Source organism: Triticum aestivum, chromosome 7D, assembly GCF_018294505.1.
Source record: "Triticum aestivum cultivar Chinese Spring chromosome 7D, IWGSC CS RefSeq v2.1, whole genome shotgun sequence".
NCBI lineage: Eukaryota > Viridiplantae > Streptophyta > Magnoliopsida > Poales > Poaceae > Triticum > Triticum aestivum.
Genome location: NC_057814.1, coordinates 301,049,478 through 301,073,213, shown reverse-complemented (window position 1 = coordinate 301,073,213; position 23,736 = coordinate 301,049,478). Strand labels below are relative to the sequence as shown.

Sequence of the window (23,736 nt, the reverse complement as noted above, 5' to 3'; positions counted from 1 at the left end):
TACCACCCAATGGCGACGTGGGCCCGTAAGCCACACAGCCATGTTAGTAAAATAGTTTTCACTGACTAGACTCAACTTCGGCCAAGGAGTTGGAAAGGGGGGTTCCTACAGGCAGTCGGCTCTGATACCAACTTGGAGCCACCTGTCCTTTCAGCCCCCTCATCAGAATCACTTGCGGGTACTCCTCGAGCCGACCCGACTTTAGTCACCACATGTGTCATGTATATAATGTATATAGTATATACCCGTGATCACCTCCCAAAGTGATCACGGCCCAGTAGTATAGCATGGCAGATGGACAAGAGTGTAGGGCCACTGATGGAACACTAGCATCCTATACTAAGCAGTAGGATAGCAGGTAAGGGTAACAACTGTAGCAACAATGACAGGCTATGCATCAGTATAGGATTAACCGAAAGCAGTAACATGCTACACTATTCTAATGCAAGCAGTATAGAGAAGAATAGGCGATATCTGGTGGTCAAGGGGGGGCTTGCCTGGTTGCTCTGGCAAGGAGGGGTCGTCGTCGACGTAGTCGATCACAGGGGCAGCATCGGTCTCGGGGTCTACCGGAGAGAAGAGGGGGAAGAAACATTAAATATAAAGCAAACATAGCATCACAAAGCATAACGTGGTAATACGACGTGTCGGGTGTGACCTAATGCATGTCTACACGAAATAGGGGAAGGGGGAAATTCAACCGGGAATGTTTTCCCGGTTCCGGACTTGTGACAGACAGATGACCGGAGGGGGAAAGTTCCATGTTCAGCATGCTAGAGGCATGTGACAAATGAACGGACCGCGTATTCGGATTCGTTGGATTTTTCTGAGCAACTTTCATATAGAAAACATCTTCATCCGAGCTACAGATTATTTTATATGATTTTTGGAAGTTTTAACAATATTCTGGAATTATTTATATTAACAGAAAAGGAATATGACGTCAGCATTGCGTGGGAATGACGTTAGCAGTCAACAGACTCGCTGCCCAGGTCAAACTAACCAGTGGGTCCCACCTGTCATCGACAGTGGACTGACAGTGGGTTATTTTAATTAAACATGGCTAATTAGCAGCTGGGCCCCACATGTCAGTGACTGTTTAGCTTAACTAATTATTTTTAATTATAAAACATTTTAATTAGTTTAATTAAGCGGCGGGGCCTGCATGTCAGTGGCACTGGGCTGCCCAGTCAGCAGTTGACTGGGTCAACCCAGTCAACTGGGGCCCGTGGGGCCCACTGGCAGTGAGCCAGGGGTGGGGCCCGGCCGGCCACGTCGGCAGGGCACCGGAGAGGGGCTCCGGCGAGCTCCAATGCGGCGGCGAGGCACGGGTGAGCTTCGGGTTTCGCCCACAGGGCATCCCCGGGGCTGTGGTTTGGCCCATTCGAACGGCCAGTCCACACCGCGTCGAATGGAGGTGGTGGCGTGGCTGGGGACGGCCGGGAACGTCGCCGGCGGCGAGTCAGGTGGTGGTGGGTTTCCGGTGAGCGGCGAACAGGGGGCTACGGGGCACGGCGAGAGCAGCAGACGCGCGCGTTGGGCCACTAGGAACCCCAGGAGCACGATGCGGCGCTCGGCCGCAGGTGAAGGCGACCATGGCCACGGCGCCGAGCTCGTCGGCGGCGAGGTTCTTCGGGCGAGCTACGGGAACGGGGCTACGGGCGTCGGAAAGCTCGGGAGAGAGAGGGGAAAGAAGCGCAGGCTCACAGTGCTCCTGCAGATGTGCTCAAGCATGCTCGAGGAGGGCTCGGTGCGGCGGAATCGACGGCGAAGCTCGTCGGAGAAGAGGAGGAAGACGGCAACGTAGGGGATGATGCAGAGGCGCTCCTGCTCGGGTGATTCATCGGGGAGGAAGAGGAGGTCGAGGCGGTCCTTCTTGGCGCGGAGGAGAGGCGAGGCGGTGTCGGGGACCGCGTGTGTTACGCCGGCAGGACCACGGCAGCGCTCGGATGCGGTGGGGAATGGGAGAGGCGGAGAGGGCAAGCAGCAGCTCGTGGGGAAGGGGGGAAAGATCTCTCGGAGGAGGCAGGGGGGGCCGTCGCTGGCGTCCTTATCCTCCCCGCGGCGCCTGTAGCAGCGTGGCCGGCGAGGTGGTTCGGCGGCGACGCCCCTGTTGCGGTCTGAGACCGAGGAACAGGGCGGGGGGAGAGACCGCTGCGAGGGGGCACTGGGCTGGCTCGGGTGGGTTAGGTGGGCCGGCCCAGGTGGGTTCGGTCCAGGGAGGGGGGTTGCTCTCTCTCTCTCTCTTTGCTTTTTTTTAATCTTTTACCCTTTTATTTATTTTCCTTTTATGTTATAGTTTTGCATCCTATTATTTTAGTTTTAGTAAAATATATACTTTGTTTATAAATTAGTATTTCAAATTAGTCCATACTCAAAAGTCCAGTCCTCAATAAATTAGTTTGACATTTTATTAATTACAAAAGGTTTTTTTTAATAATTATTTTGCTGCTGTTTTATTCATCTCATATTATTTAAACATTTTATAAAGGTGTGGTTTCTCCACCATAATTATCTATGCAATATTTGGTTCACTCCGAACAATTTAATTTTAATATTTGAAAACTTTTATTGTTTGCTTGATTTTGGATTTGAATTAGAATCGGTTTCGAACTAACGTGAGATTAACAACAATAACCGAGGTGACGTGGCATCATTAGTAGAGGGTTACTGTAGCTTAATTATCCGGGCGTCACACAATGCGATTAGGGTTCCCTGTCTTCGGGTTGCCACACCTGGTGGCTTTAGGGCCATGGAGGTGTAGTGGATCCTGCCTTTGCTGACGAGAGGGCTCGAACTCCGTTTTTAGTTACAATTTTCAGTTCGGTTATAGGGTTAGTGCCCTTACCAGTGAGGCGAGGCAACACCATCTTATGGTTAAATGGAATAAGGTCCTTTCCGCCTAGCCTAGCCGCCATCTCGATGGTGCATTAAGCGTCGTTAGAGGCCATGTGGAGGCACGCCGAGTGATTTTCACGGGGTTGGTCTTTGGTGAATCTGTTTGGATATAGTCTTTCGTTCGTGTAGTGTCACGTTGGATTCTTCCGATTTTTAAACTTATCTTTATCTGCTATGGTTGCTATTTTGGTGCGTTGGCCCTCTGGGTTCTTAGCGGACAACTTCCGAGTTTCGACTGTCTACTAGAACAAGGTTTTACCGGCTCTAGTGAGGAAGGGTTGATGACAACGGCAAGGTTTCGTCTTGCTTTAGTGTTTGTAGTCGTCATTAGCTCGTCAACTTATACACATCACGAGTACTACTTGTCCTGATTTTATTAGTCCTGTTGTATTTTGAGTCAAATTTTGACCTTTGATTTAATTATAAAAATAAGTTATATACTAGGACATTTTTTATAAATACCAGTACAAAATTAGTATAATTGAAAACCTCTTTTGAAAATGAATCCAACAATATAAGTTTTTCATCTACTGTCAAAATTTGACATAAAATACGAAGAAGACCAACCTAGACAAATGTATAGTAGATTGTAAGTTTATAAAAAATAAAAAATAGAGAGCGTGTATCCGGTTCCAAAATCCGGCTTCCCCACGCACCTTATAATAACGAGAAAGCCCTTCTTCTTATCTCCTCCAGTTTTCTCAATCTAGTGTCCATCAGCGTGTCCTCCCATCTCCACTTTTTTCCCCTCTAAAACCCCAACGCCCTTCTCCAATCCCCCTATCCTCACAGCAAATGGTGGTGGTGGGTACACGCGGAGGAGAGACTTCGTCCCTGTGATGCCCTGCCATGGCTGCCCGCGCGCTGGTCGCACCCCCTCTGCCTCCTCCCCCCCGTCTGGGCACCATGCGGGCAACCCCGCGCGCCGCCGCCGGTCTCAGCTCAGCGCTGACCGGTCACCGGGGAAGGTCCCTTCCTGGATTTCATCCTCATTTGGTTGTGTGGATATCCTGCTGATACCGAATCTTCTTTGTGTGGTTTTGCTTAGTGGCTTGCTTCTCGCACATTATTAAAGTAACAGTTCAGAGTTCCTGTATTTATCGTGAAATCATCGTGAGTGAATTCTTGGATTAGTCTTATGTTTGCTAATAATAATAATAATTATATGGAAGGCAGTAAGAAGAGTTCCTGGATTGTTTCTGATTCTAGTGGGCAGTAGAACAGTATCTTTGCTTGCTTAGATGAACGGAGCTTCAATTTCCCTTGTGCCACTTGATCCCGTGGTTGATTGGCAACTCATATTTATTCAGGCACACTTTGTGTTCAGTGCAATTGACGGAATCCCCCAGTGGCAATCTTCAGGTGGAAGCAAACTCGTCTCATTCCCCAACTCAACTGATGTCTACAGGACGTGGTAATTTCTTTAGCTTAGGTTGAATGCCTTCATATCTTTTAGGTACCATGTGATAAACTATGAGAAAATATGGATACGTTACTTGGCACTTCTATGGACAGTCAGTCAATTTTTGTATGTTAGTCTGTAACTTTGGTATTTTATTGTTTGGTTATCTGAATTTACAATCTGTCGTGCTAATACAAAGTTGTACATTAATTATGATTTCTAGGTAATATTAGTCTAGGTTCACATTTATTCCATATCCTTTATGACTTTGATTGAGTGTATGCAAATGTGAAGTCACCATCATTTTTAATCATTACTATATAAGGGGCAGCCCGGTGCATGTAGCTCCCGCTTGTGCAGGGTCCGGGGAAGGGTCCGACCACTTTGGGTCTATAGTACGCAGCCTTTCCCTACATTTCTATAAGAGGCTGTTTCCAGGACTTGAACCCGTGACCTCATGGTCACAAGGCAGCAGCTTTACCACTGCGCCAAGGCTCCCCTTCAATACAGAATTTCTCCTTTGCCTTCAAATTAGAAAATTTGATATATTTTGTCACATAAAGGCTAACTCTGCATTCATATTCGTTTAGTTCAAATTTGAACTAAAACCACGACAAGAATTATGGAACAGAGGGAGTATGTTTTCAGGTATATACTGTGTCAATACTTAAGTAAATACAATATGAAATCAAAATATGGTTCGGTTTCTTTATATACCATATTATTTTGGTACATACCAAACTAACCAAAACTGACGTGAATTTAGAAATGAGGTAACAACCTTTTAGTTTTCTTTGTATATTTCAATGAATAAATATTGGATATCGATAATTTTGAAACCATGTGATGTCATTGTTTGGCTCTGTACTAGCAGTGGGGGAAGGTTAAGAACACCAAAACAACAAGAAAAATTATCCAGAAGTTCCAATCTGCACAAGCAAAGTCAAATAGGCAATAGCCAACACCAATCGAGAATGTTTGTGTAGCACCAGTAGACTGGTTGATTTTTCTGTTTCAGTAAAGCTGTTCATTTTTGTTTAGTGTTAATATTAAGGTTAAAGACATGTGCACCTAAAATACTTCATCACATTGTGGATATTTTGAAGTTTATGTCATCCCCAATTGGTTTCTTACAGATGACTCAGCCATAACATGTAAAGGATTCTGTACGATATCATGGAGCGTTAAAGCAGATGTTATGGATGGTCACATTATCTTCATGACAGGTGATCCAGTTACCCTGGGTTGTTGGGAACCTGATATGGCTGTTCAGTTGAATCCTTCTGTGAAAAGTAGCAATAAATGGACGGCTGTAATCAAGGTAACTCTTCCAACCGAAATAACTTTGTGCCAAACTAGTCAAGTGAGATGGTACATCCTTGGACAGTTTCCTAAACTTGTTACATCTAAGCAAGTTAATAACGAGCAAGTTATATTCAATAAGGCATGCTGTGGTTGGTCTGGTCAAGGTAAACTAGAAAACGAACTGGACCAGCGCAAACAAAGTGACTTTAGCATTCTGGAAGAGATCTTGCTTAGTAAATAAAATATGCCTATTTATCGATGTGTACTACCTTTTCTGTGTAAAAGTGATGCATATGCTTGAAACATATGATGGTTTCCAAGGGAACAACTAAAACATTTAGTTACGCTTTTTCAGCCTATTACAGCAATTAGATTATATCCTGTCGTTCATTTCAAGTGTTTTGCCCACTCAAATGTTTTATTTTGTTCCAGTTCCTTTCATTTCCTTTATGGTTTAGCATCAAGACCATATTATTCTTTTCTTCAGTGGCTAATAAAATGTGCTACTCCTGCGCTATTACATCGACCAACCAATCAACCATGTCTCGCGGCATGTTTTACGACTAAAACGAAACTACCTTTATAACTACCTAGTTACGAAGGAGAGTTTGATAGATCCTAAGTCGATTCACGTCCTGAGTACATGAGAAGATCTCAAAGTCTAGGACACGACATATAAGTTGTACTTGAGACTAACAAATTACAATATCTTGATGCGTCTTGAAGTGGATATGTTCGACTCGGTGATCCCCATCCCCGAGTTCATACTATCGGGCAGCATGTCTATGCCCATGGCTTGCGAAACATAGTCATTAACTGAATCATATACTAGTCAAAGGATATGTGTTTGTATAACCTTATCAACCAGGGAACATTAGAATAATCATCATACAATATATAGTCTAACAAACAAGTCACATAATTGTCGATACATATCAGTGATGATGTGCAAGGACAATACAAATAAGTCATGAATACATAGGGAATAACATCATCACATGATTGCCTCTAGGCCATATTTCCAACAGTCCCCCACTTGCACCAGAGTCGATCATTTAGGCATCATATGCCCATGGCCCTTGTGTGCGCCTGATGCTTTGGCTGCGGGAGAGGCTTCTTTGGTGGATCACCAATATTTAGATCCGTGTGTACTTTGCATATCTTTACATCACCTCTCTCAACAATCTCTCATATGAGATGATATCGCCTGAGTATGTGTTTGGTTTTCTAGTGATGCCTTGGTTCCTTGGCTTGTGCGATAACTCACAATAGGGATCGAAAGAATTGGACACGCCCTGAACCACACCGAGTTCATAAATTAAGTTCTTAATCCGAAAATCTGCCTTCGTAGCTTCAGAAGCCGTGATGTACCGGGCCTCCGTTATAGAATCAACAACCGTTTCTTGCTTGGAGCTCTTCCAGCTCACTGCACCTCCATTTAGAAAGAACACAAAACCAGATTGCGATTCATAGTCGTCCTTATCAGTTTGAAAACTAGCATCAGGCCCTGTTTGTTTGGGCTTTTGCTTCTGCTTTTGCAGCTTTTCCACTTTAACCAGAAAGCCATAAAAGCTCCTAAATAGGTGCTTTTGGAGTTTTTTTGGCTTTTGATGAATCAATGTAACAATATTGAGCTCCAAAAGCCATAAAAGCACCTATTTAGGAGCTTCTATGGCTTTTTGGGCAAAGTGAAAAAGCTGCAAAAGCAAAAGCAAAAAAGCCCAAACAAACAGGGCCTCAGTGTAACCCTTTATAACGAGCTCGTCCTCACCTCCATAAACTAGAACATATCCTTAGTCCATCTCAAGTATTTAAGGATATTCTTAACTGTTGTTCAGTGATTCTCACCTCGTTCAGCCTGGTATCTGCTCATAACACTTGAGCATAGGAAACATCTGGTCGAGTACATAACATTGCATACATGATGGACCCGATAGCTGAAGCATACAAAATGGCATCCATGCAACTTCGCTCATCATAAGTCACGGGACTCTGAGATGCCATGCAACATACGCAAGAACCCTTTCTTGGCTTGAGCCGCTCCAACACCTTCTCTCTATGTCCGTTAGAACTGCTAGGTTCTCAAACCAGGATCCACTCACCGTTTTCTCAATACACATGCACACAAGGAAGTATAGTATTAAGCTCTGTAGGTTTATACCAATAACACACCCTTACTTCTACAAACAGGAGTACATGTCCTTCTATAGGACTAGCCAAACCGGCTATGCTAGCAATACTTAATAGCTAAGCTAGGACAACACAGCGTGGAGGCAATCATTTCGACTAGTCCAGTGATACACATCGTGAAGTCGTCGATCTGCTCGCCATCCTTGAAGGCGATTGTTTCAAACTCAGCATGGAGGCGTTGGGCATTCACCTCCCGCACGTGACCGCTGCGCTGCGTCCTGGTCGCGTCCATGCCTCCTTGGTTCTTCGCTGCGAGCATGCTGTGCTTCTCTGGCAGGGTGGACTGGATCAACGTCGCCATGGCCCGCCGATCGTCCTTTTAGGAGACGGTGTCGTCCTTGATGGCATCCCACAGGCTTGCGGCCGCATGTTGACCTCCATTACCAGCGCCTAGTCGGAGTAGTTCGAGCAGGTGAGCATTGGGAAGGAGAGGTTGGTGCCGCCGCCGGGATTGTGCACCACCTGTTGCACCATGATATCTCCTCCACTGTCGTGTTGCATCTTGCCGCGTCCGTGGTTTGGTAAGTGCCAGTGGCGGTGGGGTTTTGGAGCCTGACGAGGCAGTCCTCCGCCACTCACCATGCCTCCTCCCCCTCGGAACAAGTCTGATGCGGACTGTTCGGAAATCAGCTCATCGGAGCTCTTCCCGAGCATGGACACACACACACACACGCACACATGAGAGAGAGAGAGAGAGGAGGGAGGGAGAGGGGGAGAGGGAGGGAGGGAGAGAGAGAGAGCAGTGTTTTGCGCCGCGTGCACAACTTTGTTGGCCAGAAATCAGCTGACCGGAGCTCTTCTCGAGCACGCACCCCCCAGAAGAGAGAGGGAGGGAGGGGCGGAGAGAGAGAGAGAGCAGTGTTTTGCGCCGCGCTCACTGCCCGAGCTCTTCCCGAGCACACACCCCCCCAGAAGAGAGGGAGGGAGGGGCGGGAGAGACGGAGGGGGGAAGGAGGGGTAGAGAGAGAGAGAGTAGGCACCTGTCCTCCACAAAAGGCAAAATGTATATGAAAAAAAGTTTGATTGAACACAATGGGTTTGGCTTTAGGGCGGGAGGGAGGGGCGAGAGAGGGAGGGGGGGCATCCCCTTGTACATGTATATATGCTGGCTTTGGCCTCCTAATGATACCCGTTGCATCATAACATGGTATCATGAGCCTAGGTTCAGAGATTTGTTTTTGGCGCCACAACTCGCCTCTGATCCAACCTTGCGCATCGCCGTTGCCTTCTTTGCCGGTGGTCGCTGGCTTCCTCAACCCCTAATCTACAACCGCATCTAAAGGCCAAACGCCCAATTCACCCGATCCGCTATCTGGTGCCAATGTCTTCGGTTGGAGGACTCGGTCACTGTCACTCCCGTCTCGATCCGGCGGCTCCCTCGTCCTCCTCCAAGCGCCATCCACCCCGGCCCACCAGGCCCTACCAGCTGCCTCCTCCTGGCCATGGCCCCACCATGACTGCTCACCGGCAGCTGCCTCCTCCAGGCCGTGGCCCCGTTGTCGCACGCTGACCGGCCTTGGCCCATCAGATCCAGGCTGTTGCCTGCTCCCGTCTGGCTGCTTCGCCGGCCGCGCTGAATATCCGCTCGTTGCATCGTGTGCGTGTGCTCGTTTTTGAGCCAGCGTGATGCCGCTCCTCCGGCCGGTGGCGGCTTCGCTCTATCTCGCCAGTTGGACGCGCCCGACCTTGCGTGGTGCTTCTCCAGTGTCGGCTGTGTCTCCTGCAAGCTCGCGTGTTCTGCTGCTGCCAGACTTAGATCTGGATAGCGCGTGACGGTTGAGCGTCCGTTGTTTTATCCCCCGGGCTTCCTTCGTGAGGGTGAGCAGCAGATTGGTTCAGTTAGTATCTGGTTAAACCGTGAGCAAAAAAAATGCCCTCGCATCCTGGTTATCTGGTGATTTTCGATGGTGTTCCCTATGTTGACCCCGTCTCGCACATATGTCATCGCTCGATGCTTGGTTCTCGTTCGTCTGTGATGCTGTCCCCTATGACGTCTTCGGTAGACTGTGATGGTTGCTATACGTTGGCTCCTCTCGCGGCTTCCGTGCGCAACGGTGACCGCTCTACGTTGACTCCTCTCGTGGCTTCCGGGCGCGGCGGTGACCGCTCTACGTCGACTCCTCCAGTGGCTTCCACATGCGGCTCTACATCGACTCGCTACTCTCTGTCGACTCTACACGCGGCTTCCGCGGGTGGTGGGTCGGCAGGTATTTCTACCTCGACCCTCTTCCACTGTGTCCCAGTCTGCGTGTGAGATTGTGCAACTGCGATGCCTGTTTGCTGCTTGGGATTCTTCACCGACAGGTTCTGTAGGTTCTGTGACCGACTCTTCATGCACTGAGAAACCACCTTCTCATCATTCAGGTACATCCCCATGGATTCTTGATACTGGAGCGTCTTTTCATATGACTTATGATTCTTCCACTTTGACCTCCGCTCGACCTGTCGAGTCTCCTGTTCGTGTTCTTATGGCTGATGGCACTCCTCTCTGTAGCTAGTCGAGGCACTCTTAGCACTTCTTCATTTCATGTTCTCTCTGTCGCTCATGTTCCCCGACTTACCATGCAGCTCATATCTGGTGGTTAGATTGTTGACTCTAGTTGTAGGGTCATTCTTGACTTTGATTTGTGTTCTATTCAGGATCGTCGCATGGGCGCCCTGCTTGGTGCTGGCCCTTGACACTCTGATGGTCTCTGGGAGCTTGACTGGCTTCGTCTTCCCTCCACTGCCACCGCCACTAGTCCCGCAGCCCCTATTGCTGCATCTACCAGCTCTTTTCAGCAGTGGCATCATCGTCTTGACCATTTATGTGGTTCTCGTCTCTCATCTTTGGTTCATGGCGGTGTTCTAGGGCCTGTCTTCGATAACGCTGTGTTAGATTGTCTGGGTTGTAGGCTTGGTAAGCAGATTCAACTATCCTATCCTCACAATGAGTCAATGTCCGAGCGCCCTTTTGATCTCGTTCCCTGATGTTTGGGGTCCGGCTCCCTTCACTTCGAAAGGGGGTCATCGCTACTATATTATCTTTATAGACGACTTTTCTCGGTACACTTGGATCTATTTCATGTCTTCTCGTAGTGAGTCTTATCTATATGCAGAAAATTTGCTGCCATGGTTCATACCTAGTTTTTCACTCCTATTCGTGTTTTTCGCGCAGATGCAGCTGGTGAGTATATCTCCCGTGCGCTGCGAGGATTCCTTGCTGAGCAGGGTACTCTTACTCGGTTCTCTCGCCCTGGTGCTCATGCTCAGAATGGTGTGGTTGAGCACAAGCATCGTCACCTTCTCGAGACGGCGCGTGCGATGATGATTGCCGCTTCTCTTCCACCTCACTTCTGGGCTGAGGCTGTTACCACTTCCACCTATCTCATCAACATTCAGCCATCTGCTGCTCTACAGGGTGGTATTTCTCTCTTGCACCTTTTTGGTCGTTCTCCTGATTATTCGACGCTTCGTTTGTTTGGTTGCATTTGCTATGTTTTGCTTGCCCCTCGTGAACGCACCAAACTGGCCGTTCAGTCTATTGAGTGTGTCTTTCTCGGATACAGCGATGAGCATAAGGGCTATCGGTTTTGGGATCCTGTCGATCGCCGGATGCGTATTTCCCGGGATGTGACCTTTGATGAGTCTCAATCCTTCTACCCGCGTCCATCCTCGGCCATTTCCACAGAGGACATCTCTTTTCTTATGTTTCTGGATACACCTCCCTCTGTGCCCAGTATTCCTACTCGTCCCGCTATTGCAGATCTGACGGCATCCTCTCCTATGGTTTCTTCTCCTCCCTCATCGCATGACTCTCCACCTTCATCACCGATATCTTCCGCTTCTCCACCTTCATCACTGATACATTCCTCGTCTCCACCTCCAGTGATTCCACCTCTTCCCTCTTTTCCTTTCCATTATACTCGTCGTCCACGTGTTGTAGACATGTCTAATGATGTGCCCTCTACTTCCTGTGTTGTCTTCCTCCTCTCAGCCGACTTATGGTCTTCGTTCTCGGCCTTGTCCGCCACTTGACCGATATTCTCCTTCTCGCTATGGTCTTTCGACCGTTCTTGAGCCGACTTCTTATCGAGATGCAGTTGTTCATCCTGAATGACAGTTTGCGATGGCAGAGGAGATTGCTGCCCTTGAGCGCACTGGCACATGGGATCCGGTTTCTCTTCCTCCCCGTGTTCGTCCCATCACTTGTAAATGGGTCTATAAGATTAAGACTCGCTCTGATGGTTCTCTTGAGCGCTATAAAGCTCGTCTTGTGGCTCATGGTTGTCAGCAGGAGCATGGTTGTGATTACGATGAGACTTTTGCTCCTGTGGCCCATATGACCACTGTACGCACACTTCTCGTTGTGGCCTCTGTTCGCCACTAGTCTGTGTCTCAGCTAGATGTTAAGAATGCTCTTCTTAATGGCGAGTTGCGTGAGGAAGTTTATATGCAGCCACCACCTGGGTATTCAGTTCCTGATGGCATGGTTTGCCGTCTTCGTCGCTCTCTATGGACTTAAGCAAGCCCCCCGCGCTTGTTTTGAGCGTTTTGCCTCTGTGGCCACTGCATCTGGTTTTTCACCAAATGATCACGATCTAGCGCTATTTGTCCACCTTTCTGCTCGTGGTCGCACTCTTCTTCTATATGTTGATGACTTGATCATCACAAGCGACGATTCTGAGTACATTGCCTTTGTCAAGGCCCGTCTCAGTGAGCAGTTTCTTATGTCTGATCTTGGTTCTCTTTCTTACTTTCTTGGGATTGATGTTTCCTCCATCTCTAATGGCTTTTTTATTTCCCAAGAGAAATATATCTAGGATCTTCTTGCTCGTGTGGCTCTTAGTGATGAGCGCACTGTTAAGACTCCTATGGAGCTTAATGTTAACCTTCGCGCTTCTGATGGTGAGCTCTTGTCTGATCTGACGCGTTATCGTCATCTTGTTGGGAGTCTTGTCTATCTTACTGTCACTCGTCCGGATATCTCCTATCCTATAATATTCCGAGTCAGTTTGTTTCCGCTCCCACTTCAGTTTACTATAGTCACCTTCTTCATGTTGTACGATATCTTCGTGGCACGATCTCTCATCGTCTCTTTTTTCCCGTTCCAACTCGTTACAACTCCAGGCTTATTCGGATGCTACATGGTCTAGTGATCCTTCGGATCGCCGTTCACTTTTTGCCTACTGTGTTTTTCTTGGTGGTTCTCTCATTGCTTGGAAGACGAAGAAACAGATTGCAGTTTTCCGTTCGAGTGCAGAGGCCGAGTTGAGAGCTATGGCTCTTCTGACGGCATAGGTGACTTGGTTATGATGGTTACTGGAGGATTTTGGTGTTTCTGTTACTACGCCTATCACCCTCTTGTCAGACAGTACAGGTGCTATCAGTATTGTGCGTGACCCCGTGAAGCATGAGCTTACCAAGCATATTGGTGTTCATGCTTCTTATGTGTGCGCTGCTGTGCAACATGATGTTATTGCTCTATGTGCCTTCCGAGTTACAACTAGCGGCCTTCTTCACGAAGGCCCAGACTAGAGCGCAACATAGATTTCACCTCTCCAAACTCAGTGTCGTGGATCCACCATGAGTTTGAGGGGGGGCGTTAGAGTTATATTGATGATGGCTTTTGGCCTTTTGTATTCTGGTCTTTTGGCATCCCCTTGTACATGTATATATGCTGGCTTTGGCCTTCTAATAATACAAGTTGCATCATAACAAATGAAACCATGACACATAACCATGGCATCATCAAAAGATTCTTTCAGATTTGAACTTTAAAAAAGTTCTATCTCCCGAATTGTTAACCTGATTGACGATCCACTTTCACCTTAGCTTTCTCATGGCGAGATCTTCAAAACTAGATCCCATGTCGGCATGTTTCAACAACTTTTTTTTGTCGATACTTGCAGATTACTATCACTGGCCATGTTATTAGTCAGATAGTTACCGGATTTAATTAACTTAGTTGCCAGATTGCTCAACTAAAGTGTAGGCTGATGCTTCTTACTCGTTAACACTTGAATAATCACTATCTAGCTTTGCATAACATTGCAAAGTTTAAAAATATACAAAATTATTGTCTGGTAACTACTCATAATTTTTGTGGCAACCGTGATGACAACTATGGTGACATAATCTGGCAATTCGTGGCAGCGATTTTTTTTTGACCGGAACATGTCACATGGGATCTTGTTTCATAGCCCTCGCCGAGGCGAACCCATCGGTTAAGACCGATCGTTATTGGATTAATGGTTTGTGAGATAAATCATTTTAAAAATTCAAAAAAGCAATTAATGTGATGATGTCAGCATGATGTGTAAGATTTTCTTGCATGCCTGCATGTGCTCTCAATATAGTAAAAAATCCCATTGAAGTGCACGCATGCACACTAACGCAAAGTAGAATTTCCATTCCTTTTTGGGTTGCTCGGTTTAGGTTTTACTTCACAAATTCCTTTGTTTATGGATTTGTGATAAGAAACATTGTTATATGGAACCTATATTGGGAGGATGAGGCACATCTTTCTGTATTTTATACATCTGAGAAACATTATAAATTCACAACTTTACAAACAGTTTTCGTGTCAAATGCTATGGGTAATTGATTTAATTGACATACCTGCCTATTCATGGTTATTATCAGAAACACAACAGTCACTTATTATGATTGTTAGAAAAATGATATCATTCTTTTGACATGTTACACACTTTCAGGTACCATATGGCGTGCATTTCAAGTATAATTATTTTGTTCGAGAGGGAAAAAATTCCTCTAATGACATCGTATGGAGGCCTGGACCTGAGTGCTCCTTATCGATACCTTCTGTTAGCCAGAAAAATCATGTCATCCTTGTAAAAGATCAGTGGATGGAAACCAGTGTGGCAGGTATTTCCTCTCCTTCCTGGGGATCGTGGCTGATGGAAGCTGATTCTGTTGAAGATCAAATTGCTGAGAGAGGGAAGCATGAGAGCATTGTGAAAGCCCACTCTGTTATAGATATGGTGGACGGAGCTTCATCTGTAGGTAATGTTGCTCTACCACATATTTTCATTTAATCAGTATTGACTGAGGCCCTTAGAGTTGCTGAACACTTAAATGTTTTCAGTTGATTGGCAGGTGAGCATATTATAATGAGACTTTGGAATGGCACACCTTTAGCTTCAGTCAGTCCATCCATCAGTGTGCATGATGATTTTGCTGCAGCTGATAAATCAAATGCAATTAAAGTAAGTGTAAACCAGCATGAGATAAATCAGCCTGTTGAGGAGCCATGGGTTTTTGGACCTATCGTCTCAGCAAAGAACTCTGTTGCACAAGTGAAACGCAAGAAAGACAGAAGGAAGTTTTTGAATACGGAAAAGGATTCAGGTGAAATAACTGAAAACATGCCTGAACAGGACCAGCCTGTGGAGGAGCCATGGTTATTTCAGTCTTGGGTGACAGCAAACAGAGCTGGTGTTATATCAAAACGGAAAGTAGAAGCAAAGGGTATTATGAAAAGGTTAAAAGAATTTGATAAACCCTCAGCAGCTTCTGAGAAGGATATGCTCGCCAGTGGTGAACCGCCAAGAGTCATATTAATTAACTCCTCTATCTGCAGTACACAGAGAATTGCAGTATTGGAAGATGGGAAATTAGTTGAACTCTTGCTGGAGCCCATAAAAAACAATGTACATTGTGACAGTATTTATTTAGGTATAATAACAAAACTTGTGCCTCACATGGGAGGTGCTTTTGTCGACATTGGAATTTTGAGACCTTCACTTATGAGCATAAAGCAAAACCGTGATCCATTTGTGTATCCTCAAATTGTCAAGGATATTAAAGGAGGTTCTGCTAATGATTCTGGTTATAATGATGAGAGCCTTCTGACATACGATGATGATGATGATGTTGATGATGATATGGCTGACAACGAGTTTGCAGATGAAGAAAATGACGATGATTCATCAACATTTCTGGCTCAGAATGTTAAGGAAAATGAAGAAGGCTTGGACATTGTGTCCCATTCTAATATAAAGAAGATTGATGGTGCTGAATTTGAAAATGTCTCTGGTTGGGATGATGAAATTGATGATCATGTGGAAGATGAATACAATGATGATCACTCACCAGGAGATCGGTCAGAGATCTGCAATGATATTAAGACATTATCTTCCATTCAGCATGCTTTGAGGGAATCTAACGATGATACAAATGGATGTAGGTGGTCTCAAGTTCGCAAGGGCACAAAGATCATGGTTCAAGTTGTCAAGGAGGGATTGGGCACGAAAGGTCCAACACTGAGTCCCTTTCCATGCTTAAGAAGCCGATTTTGGGTGCGTAAGATTAACATAGTTCATTAGTTCTCATGCTCTTCGAGCATTACATTTTTAAAGCTTTATCATCTCTTGTTTAAAAAAATTAATGCTTCATAATCTCTTGTTTATCACCAAAGAACTAGGAATGGACAGGGATGCGTGTTAGCTATTCACGTGCCAGAACCATGAGTTGGTTTCGAGATCTTATGGGTTTTCAACTCTAGCCTACCCCAACTTGTTTGGTCTTGTTTGCCACTGGTACAGCAGTCGCACAAAAGGAATATCTCTGACCACTAAATGCGGCTTGGTTAGTTCATGGAACCACAACTATTTGTGTCTGCACCCTGTTGCAAAAATGCATGTTACGCACATGAAAAAAATGTGAAGAAAAATCTGGGATGTACAACATCCTTAACACGCGCATTTGCAAAATATGCCATAACAAGCTGTTTCATGCTTCACTATGTAAGAAACCTTTTTGAGTTCTGATCTTGAACAAAGCAATGATCTTAACTTACCTGGAATATGTCGCTTACGGACATTTGCCATGATGATAACATGTTAATGATATCACCGACGACTAACTATTCGAGGCACATTCTGATCTAAGTACCAAAACTTTTGAAAGAATGCCCTTGTTCTGACAGACCCCACATTGTATGGTGCATAGGTGCTCAGGTAGAAACTTTTTTAGCTTTGGAATGAGCCTTCCATTTTGAATTGCAGATATTGGTCTCTCGTGGCAACAAAGTTGGAGTTTCAAAAAAGATTACTGGGATAGAACGCACCCGGTTGAAGGGCATTACAAAGTTATTACGACCTCCTGGATTTACTCTGACGGCTCGTACAGTTGCCGCTGGCCATTCTTGGGAGGAGTTAAACAAGGACCTTGATCGGTTGTTATCTACCTGGAAAGGAATAACTGAACATGCTCAATCTGCTGCCCTAGCTGCCGAGGAGGGTGTGGAAGGTGCTATTCCTGTTATGTTGTATAGATCAAAGGGCCAGGCTCTATCTATTGTTCAAGATGATTTTAATGAGAAGGTGAGTTAAGTTTGCATACTATTCAAAACACAGCAGAACCAATAAAATTATGTCATGAGTACATTTCTTTTCAAACGCTTTACTCGAATCCCGATTAACTGGTATTCTTCATATAGGTCAAGAGGTTGGTTGTGGATTCTCCTCGCACCTACCATGAGGTGAGTAGTTTGATATATGATATGTTTATAGTCATTTAAACTCTTGAAGAAATATTTTTTGTAAAATATTTTTCCTTCACACCGATGCATGCTTTATGGTGTGTACCTCTAGACAGAAGTTGAGTTCTATATGCCTGTTTTTTCTGTAATCCAAGAAGTAAACACTTGAAAATATATTCTCCGAAAATTTGCTGCACATTTTTTGTTGTCACATAAGCCTGTTGAATGAGTGGCCCATGTGGCCCACGTATTGCTGGCCCAGGATGGCTAGGCCCATACCAGAGTGACCCGATCTTCACGAAGTGGAGGTGGATGTGAGGAAGAACACGAAGAACACGAGGGGAAACACAATGGGAACTAGTACAAATCAACACACAAGTTGCAATAAAGATACACATAGATAGATCCTTGATCCAAATCATCCACAAGAGAGAGATGAAACAAGATAGGGTTCTTCCCCAAGTCCTAACACAAGGAGGGCTTGAATTCCTAGAGGAATCTTCACCCGTAGGTGGCCTTGATACTGCGAGAGTCTTCTCCCTCGGGAGGTCGTGTTCTCCATGAGGAGTCATCTCCACAATGGAGGAATCCCACTAGGAGACGTAGATGAGCTAAGCTCCATCAATGAGTTCTAATCTTAGCTAACCCTGGATCTAAGGTGGGGGAGAGGTTTGGTTGTGCTACCTGTGTTTGTGTGTGTTTGCGGTGTGGACCTTTTTCGGTAAGGTGGGGGAGAGGTATATATAGGTCCACCCACGAATGGGTAAGTGAGGAGGGGATACATGGCTCTTGAGCCCAAAACTTTGCGCAGTCAGTCTTACCGGTCAGTCTGGTCGCGGAGGACTGGACAGTCCGGTAGTGCAAATCTTCGGAGGCTTCAGCGCAGGACCGGATAGTCTGGTCGGTCGGACCGGACAGTCCAGTGGCGAGTCTTTTGGACAGTCTGGTGGCAACATAAGGTTTTGAAGCTGTGCAGACCGACACGGACTGTCCGGCTAGCCATCCGGATGCACCTCTTCTTCCATTGCTGCCTCTTCTTCCGTCATTGCTTTCACGCTTCCCTCTTGGATGGCATAGTCGTACTCTTGTGCTTGCACTCCCTCAACATGCGCGAAGCTCAGCTTAAACCTATACATGCATTAGGAAGGAGGGTCAAGTAGTATACCATCCTCGAAGAGGCAAGTAAACACTACGTAAAGGAGAGAAATTCACCTTCATATGTATGATGTGGGAGATGCGTGTGTCTCTTGACGGTGGGGCACTTGACATGGTGATGTCCGTGGGATGCTTCGCATCAAGATGGGAATGAATGATATCTATCACCCCACTTGAGGGCGAGTGTTGTACGAGTGGCCCATGTATTGCTGGCCTAGGAGGCCCAGGCCCATACTAGAGAGTGGCTTGTTAGAATACTATTTATATAACCATGTAGCCTTTTGTATTTACCCCATTGTATAAGGGGTTTTCTGCATATCCTACACCTGTACATGTATATATATTGGCCTATGGCGTCATGGGAATACAAGTTGCATATTCCTAACATGGTATTAGATCTCAGGTTTTTTTAGCACGCACAACTCGTGCTTGATCCTTTCCTGGCATCGTCGTGTTTTCCTTGTCGGACGTCGTTGTTTCGTCGCCGCCTCGTTTCTCTACTCGGCAGCTGCTTGCCCACCCTCCCAATGCTCTGGTCAACGCCGCTGCCCCGAGCCGCTCGCTTTGTCTCGAATCAAGCCGCCCATGTCCCGATCTCCAGATCGAGATGCCGCGGGACTCCTCTGGATCGAGCCGCAGACTTCCGCGGGACTCCTCTAGATCGAGTCGTCCAGGTCCAGCTTTCTGGATCGCGTCGCCCGCCCTGGTTCCCTCCTCTGGATCGCCTCCTGATTCTGTCGAGCCGCCTAGGTCGTTGCCTCGTTAGGTCACGGCCCCGCCAGTTCGTCATGTCGGCTCTCGATCGCGATTCTAACCCTAGCTGCCGTTCCTCGCCGACCTCAGCCGCTGGCCATCGATTCCTGTCACCACCGGCCGCTGATTCCTTGCGCTGGCCGTCGGACCCGGCCACCTCCGGCTGGAATTGATCTCCGGCTCACCTGTTGCCCCTTGGTCCTGTCGGGACCCTCTGGTGGTAGCCCGTGAGGGCTGCTACTGTCTGCCTGTTGGTCGGTCGTGAAAAAAGGAGAAAAAAGAGATGTTTTCATCGGGGTTGTATGTCCCTCGCTGCCCGATGAATCTTGACGTTGTTTTCTTCACTACCCCTGTCTCGCACATGGGCCGTTTCTCGGCGCTTGATGCTTGTTCACCTGTAACCTCGTCCCCTTCGGCGTCTTCCACAAGTTGTCCTGGTCGCTCTTCTTCGGCTCCTCCTGTGACCTCCTCATATGGTGATTGTTGCTCTACACCGACTCCTCTCGCGACTTTCACCTGTGAATGCCGCTCTTCCCCGACACCTCTGCGACTTTCACCCGCTGTACTATGCGTATGACTCCATCGACTGTGCCTCACACACGTGTCTTCCCTTGGCCCTTGGTGCTTGTCTGCATACGGCCTTGTCTCCTCCACTGGCCTTTGCCGGTGCTACTGGTCATGCTACACCGTCACATTTAGCGGCTTCCACAGGTGGTGGTGGCCGCTCCTCTCCTGGTGCTACTATGTCAACTACTTCAGCAGTGTGCTTCACTGTTCACTGAGGAGGAGATTGCGTGACTTCGCGCCCTGCTGATTCCTCCGACTTTCTATTGTCGGCTGCATCTACGTCAACCTCTTCAGTTGAGCCCCTGACCGAGCAGGAGATTGTGCTACTTCGATGCCTGCTAGCTCCATCTTTCGGTTCTCCATCGACAGGTTCTGCTGGTTCTGCTACTGACTCTTTGGCATTGTGAGACCACCTTCTATACAAGTAGGTACATCTCCGTGGATTCTTGACACGGGAGCATCTTTTCATATGACTCATGATTCATCCACTTTGTCCTCTACTCGACCTCTTGATTCTTTTGCTCATGTTCTTACTGGTGATGGTACCTCTCTCCTGGTTGCTGGTCGAGGCATTCTTGGCACTTCATCTTTTCATGTTCCTGATGTTGCTCATATTCCCCGACTTACCATGCAGCTCATTTCTGGTGGCCAGATTGTTGATTTTGGTTATCGTGTCATTCTCGACTTTCACTATTGTTCTGTTCTGGACCGTCATTCTGACGCTCTCCTTGGTGCTGGTCCTCGACATCGTGACTCTCAAGGCCTCTGGGAGCTTGACTGGCTTCATCTTCCGTCCGCTGCCTGCTGCCAGTCTCCCCCCCTCTGCTGCCTTGTCTACCAGCTCTTTTCAGTAGTGGCATCATCGCCTTGGTCACTTGTGTGGCTCTCGTCTTTCATCCTTAGTTCGACGTGGTCTTCTTGGATCCGTTTTCGACGGTGTGTCTTCAGATTGTCAGGGTTGTCGGCTTGGTAAACAGGTCCAATTACCTTATCCTCATAGCGACACTATGTCTCAGCGTCCTTTTGACCTTGTTCACTTTGATGTCCGGGGTCCAGCTCCCTTTGCCTCAAAAGGGGTCATCGCTACTAATCTTTGTAGATGATTTCTCTCGATACACCTGGATATATTTTATGTCTTCTCGTAGTGAGGTGTTATCCATCTAAAGCATTTTGCTGCCATGGTTCACACTTAGTTCTCTATGCCTATTCGTGTGTTCTGTGCTGACTCTGCTGGAGAGTATATCTCTAAGATGTTGCATGGAGTCCTTGCTGAGCAGGGTACTCTTGCCCAGTTGCCATGTCCTGGTGCTCATGCTCAGAATGGTGTGGCTAAGCGCAAGCATCGTCACCTTCCTGAGACGGCTTTGCATTGATGATTGCCGCCTCTCTTTCACCTCACTTCTAGGCTGAGGCTGTCTCCACTTCCACCTATCTCATCAACCTTTAGCCATCCACTGCTCTGCAGGGTGGCGTTCCTTCTGAGCATCTCTTTGATAGTTCTCCTGATTATTCAGTGCTTCGTTTGTTTGGTTGTGTTTGCTATGTTCTTCTTGCCCCTCGTGAACACACCAAACTGTCCGTTCAGTTGAGTGTGTCTTCTTAGGTTATAATGATGAGCATAAGGGCTATCGTTGTTGGGATCCAATTAGTCGTTGGATGTGTATTTCTCGGGATGTGACTTTTGACGAGTCTCGTCCCTTCTACCCTCGTCCATCTTCCTTGACCTTTTCAATGGAGGATATATCTTTCCTCACTTTTTGTGACACACCTATCACTCCTGTTCAGCCCTTGTCCGTCATTCCTACTGCCCCTGCTTCTCCGACTGTTGCATATCTGACGCCACCATCTCCCATGATTTCCTCACCTCTCTCGTCACAGGATTCTGCTTCTTCATCCCCGGTGTCTTCTTCGTCACCCTCACCTATCTCGTCGATTCTTCCTCGTATTGTTCCATCTTTTCCTCAGTATTATACTCGTCGTCCGCGTAATGTGGATGTGTCTATTGATGTGCCATCTTCCTAATCTCATCAACCTACTTATGGCTTGCGTCCTCGTTCGCTTCCGCCTGTTGATCGACTTGGTTTTCCAAGCGCAAGCGCTGCTGTTCTTGAGCCGACTTCATATCGTGAAGCTGTTGTTCATCCTGAATGGCAGTTTACGATGGCCGAGGAGCTTGCTGCTCTTGAGTGCACCGACACGTGGGATCTTGTTTCTCTTCCTCCTCGTGTCCGTCACATCATTTGTAAGTGGGTCTACAAGGTTAAGACTCGTTTCGATGGTTCTCTTGAGCACTACAAAGCTAGTCTTGTGGCTCGTGGTTTTCAACAGGAGCACGGTCGTGATTATGATGAGACTTTTGCTCCTGTGGCCTAGATGACCACTATTTGTACACTTCTTGCCGTGGCCTCTGTTCGCCACTGGTCTGTGTCTCAGCTTGATGTTAAGAATGCCTTTCTTAATGGTGAGCTGCGTGAGGAGGTTTACATGCAACCATCACTTGGGTATTCTATTCCCGATGGCATGGTCTGCCATCTTCGTCGCTCTCTCTTTCTGGCCTTAAGCAAGCTCCTCATGCCTGGTTTGAGCGTTTTGCCTCTGTGGTGACACCAGCTGGTTTTTCATCGAGTGCTCATAATCCGGCGTTGTTTGTCCACCTTTCTGCTCGTGGTCGGACTCTTCTTCTCTATGTTGATGACATGATCATCACTGGCGACGACCCCGAGTATATTGCCTTTGTGAAGGCCCGTCTTAGTGAGCAGTTTCTTATGTCTGATCTTGGCCCTCCTTGCTACTTTCTTGGAATCGAAGTCTCTTCTACCTCCGATGGCCTTTTTATTTCCCAGGAAAAGTATATCGAGGATCTTGCTTGTGTTGCTCTTACAGATGAGCGCATTGTTGACTCCCATGGAGTTCAATGTCCACCTCCGTGGTATTGATGGTATCCCCTTGTTTGATCCAACACGTTATCATCATCTTGTTGGTAGTCTTGTCTATCTAGCTGTCACTCGTCTGGATATCTCTTATCCGTTTCATATTCTGAGTCAGTTTGTCTCTGCTCCCACTTCGGTTCACTATAGTCACCTCCGCCGTGTTCTTTGGTATCTTCGGGGCACGATCTCTCACCGTCTGTTCTTTCCTCGCTCTAGTTCCTTGCAGCTTCAGGCTTATTCGGATGCTACGTGGGCTAGTGATCCCTCGGACCGCGGTTCACTTTCTGCTTACTTTGTTTTTCTTGGTGGTTCTCTCATTTGCCTGGAAGACGAAGAAACAGACTGCAGTTTCCCGTTCAAGTGCAGAGGCTGAGTTGCGAGCTATGGCTCTTTTGAAGGCAGAGGTGACTTGGTTACAGTGGTTACTTTAGGACTTTGGTGTTCCTGTCACTACACCTACCCTGCTATTGTTTGACAGTACATGCGCTATTAGCATTGTGCACGATCCTATGAAGCATGAGCTCACCAAGCATATTGGTGTTGATGCTTTCTATGTGCGTGCTGGTGTGCAGGATCAGGTTATTGCTCTTTAGTATGTGCCTTCCGAGTTACAGTTGGCGGATTTCTTTACGAAGGCCCAGACTAGAGCACAGCATGGTTTCTATCTCTTCAAACTCGGTGTTGTTTATCCACCATGAGTTTGAGGGTGGGTGTTAGAGTACTATTTATATAGCCATGTAGCCTTTTGTATTTACCCCATTGTATAAGGGGTTTCTGCATATCCTACACCTGTACATGTATATATACTGGCCTATGGCCTCATGGGAATACAAGTTATGGCTGACCTAGTTGAGGTAGAGCTCCAGGCAGCAAAGGAGCGGGTTGCCAGAACAATCTATGAGTTCGACCACAGGCGTGCCTCCACTGTCCTACAAAGCATAATAATTAAATATGGATAGTTGTACTGTTAGCATATTAGTGTACCTTAAAACAACCTTAAAGCGAAAATGTACAATTTACATTTTACGGTCAGCATATTAGTGTTTCCTTAT

General features: G+C 46.8%; 1 protein-coding gene across 3 annotated transcripts in view; it reads left to right on the top strand.

Moving 5' to 3' along the window:
* Positions 1-3,579: 3,579 nt before the first annotated feature.
* LOC123165327 (ribonuclease E/G-like protein, chloroplastic) overlaps positions 3,580-23,736 on the top strand; it is a 37,221-nt gene continuing 17,064 nt past the window's right edge. The window contains exons 1-8 of one of the 3 annotated variants that reach the window (XM_044582956.1): positions 3,580-3,866; positions 4,209-4,312; positions 5,437-5,621; positions 14,491-14,800; positions 14,894-15,899; positions 15,984-16,095; positions 16,804-17,121; positions 17,238-17,279. In XM_044582956.1, coding sequence (XP_044438891.1) covers positions 3,748-3,866; positions 4,209-4,312; positions 5,437-5,621; positions 14,491-14,800; positions 14,894-15,899; positions 15,984-16,095; positions 16,804-17,121; positions 17,238-17,279 — 2,196 coding nt within the window. In that variant the 5' untranslated portion in view covers positions 3,580-3,747. Of the gene's footprint in view, positions 3,867-4,208; positions 4,313-5,436; positions 5,622-14,490; positions 14,801-14,882; positions 16,096-16,803; positions 17,122-17,237; positions 17,280-23,736 lie in introns of all 3 variants that reach the window. The other 2 variants (XM_044582955.1, XM_044582957.1) reach the window with 2 other exon arrangements.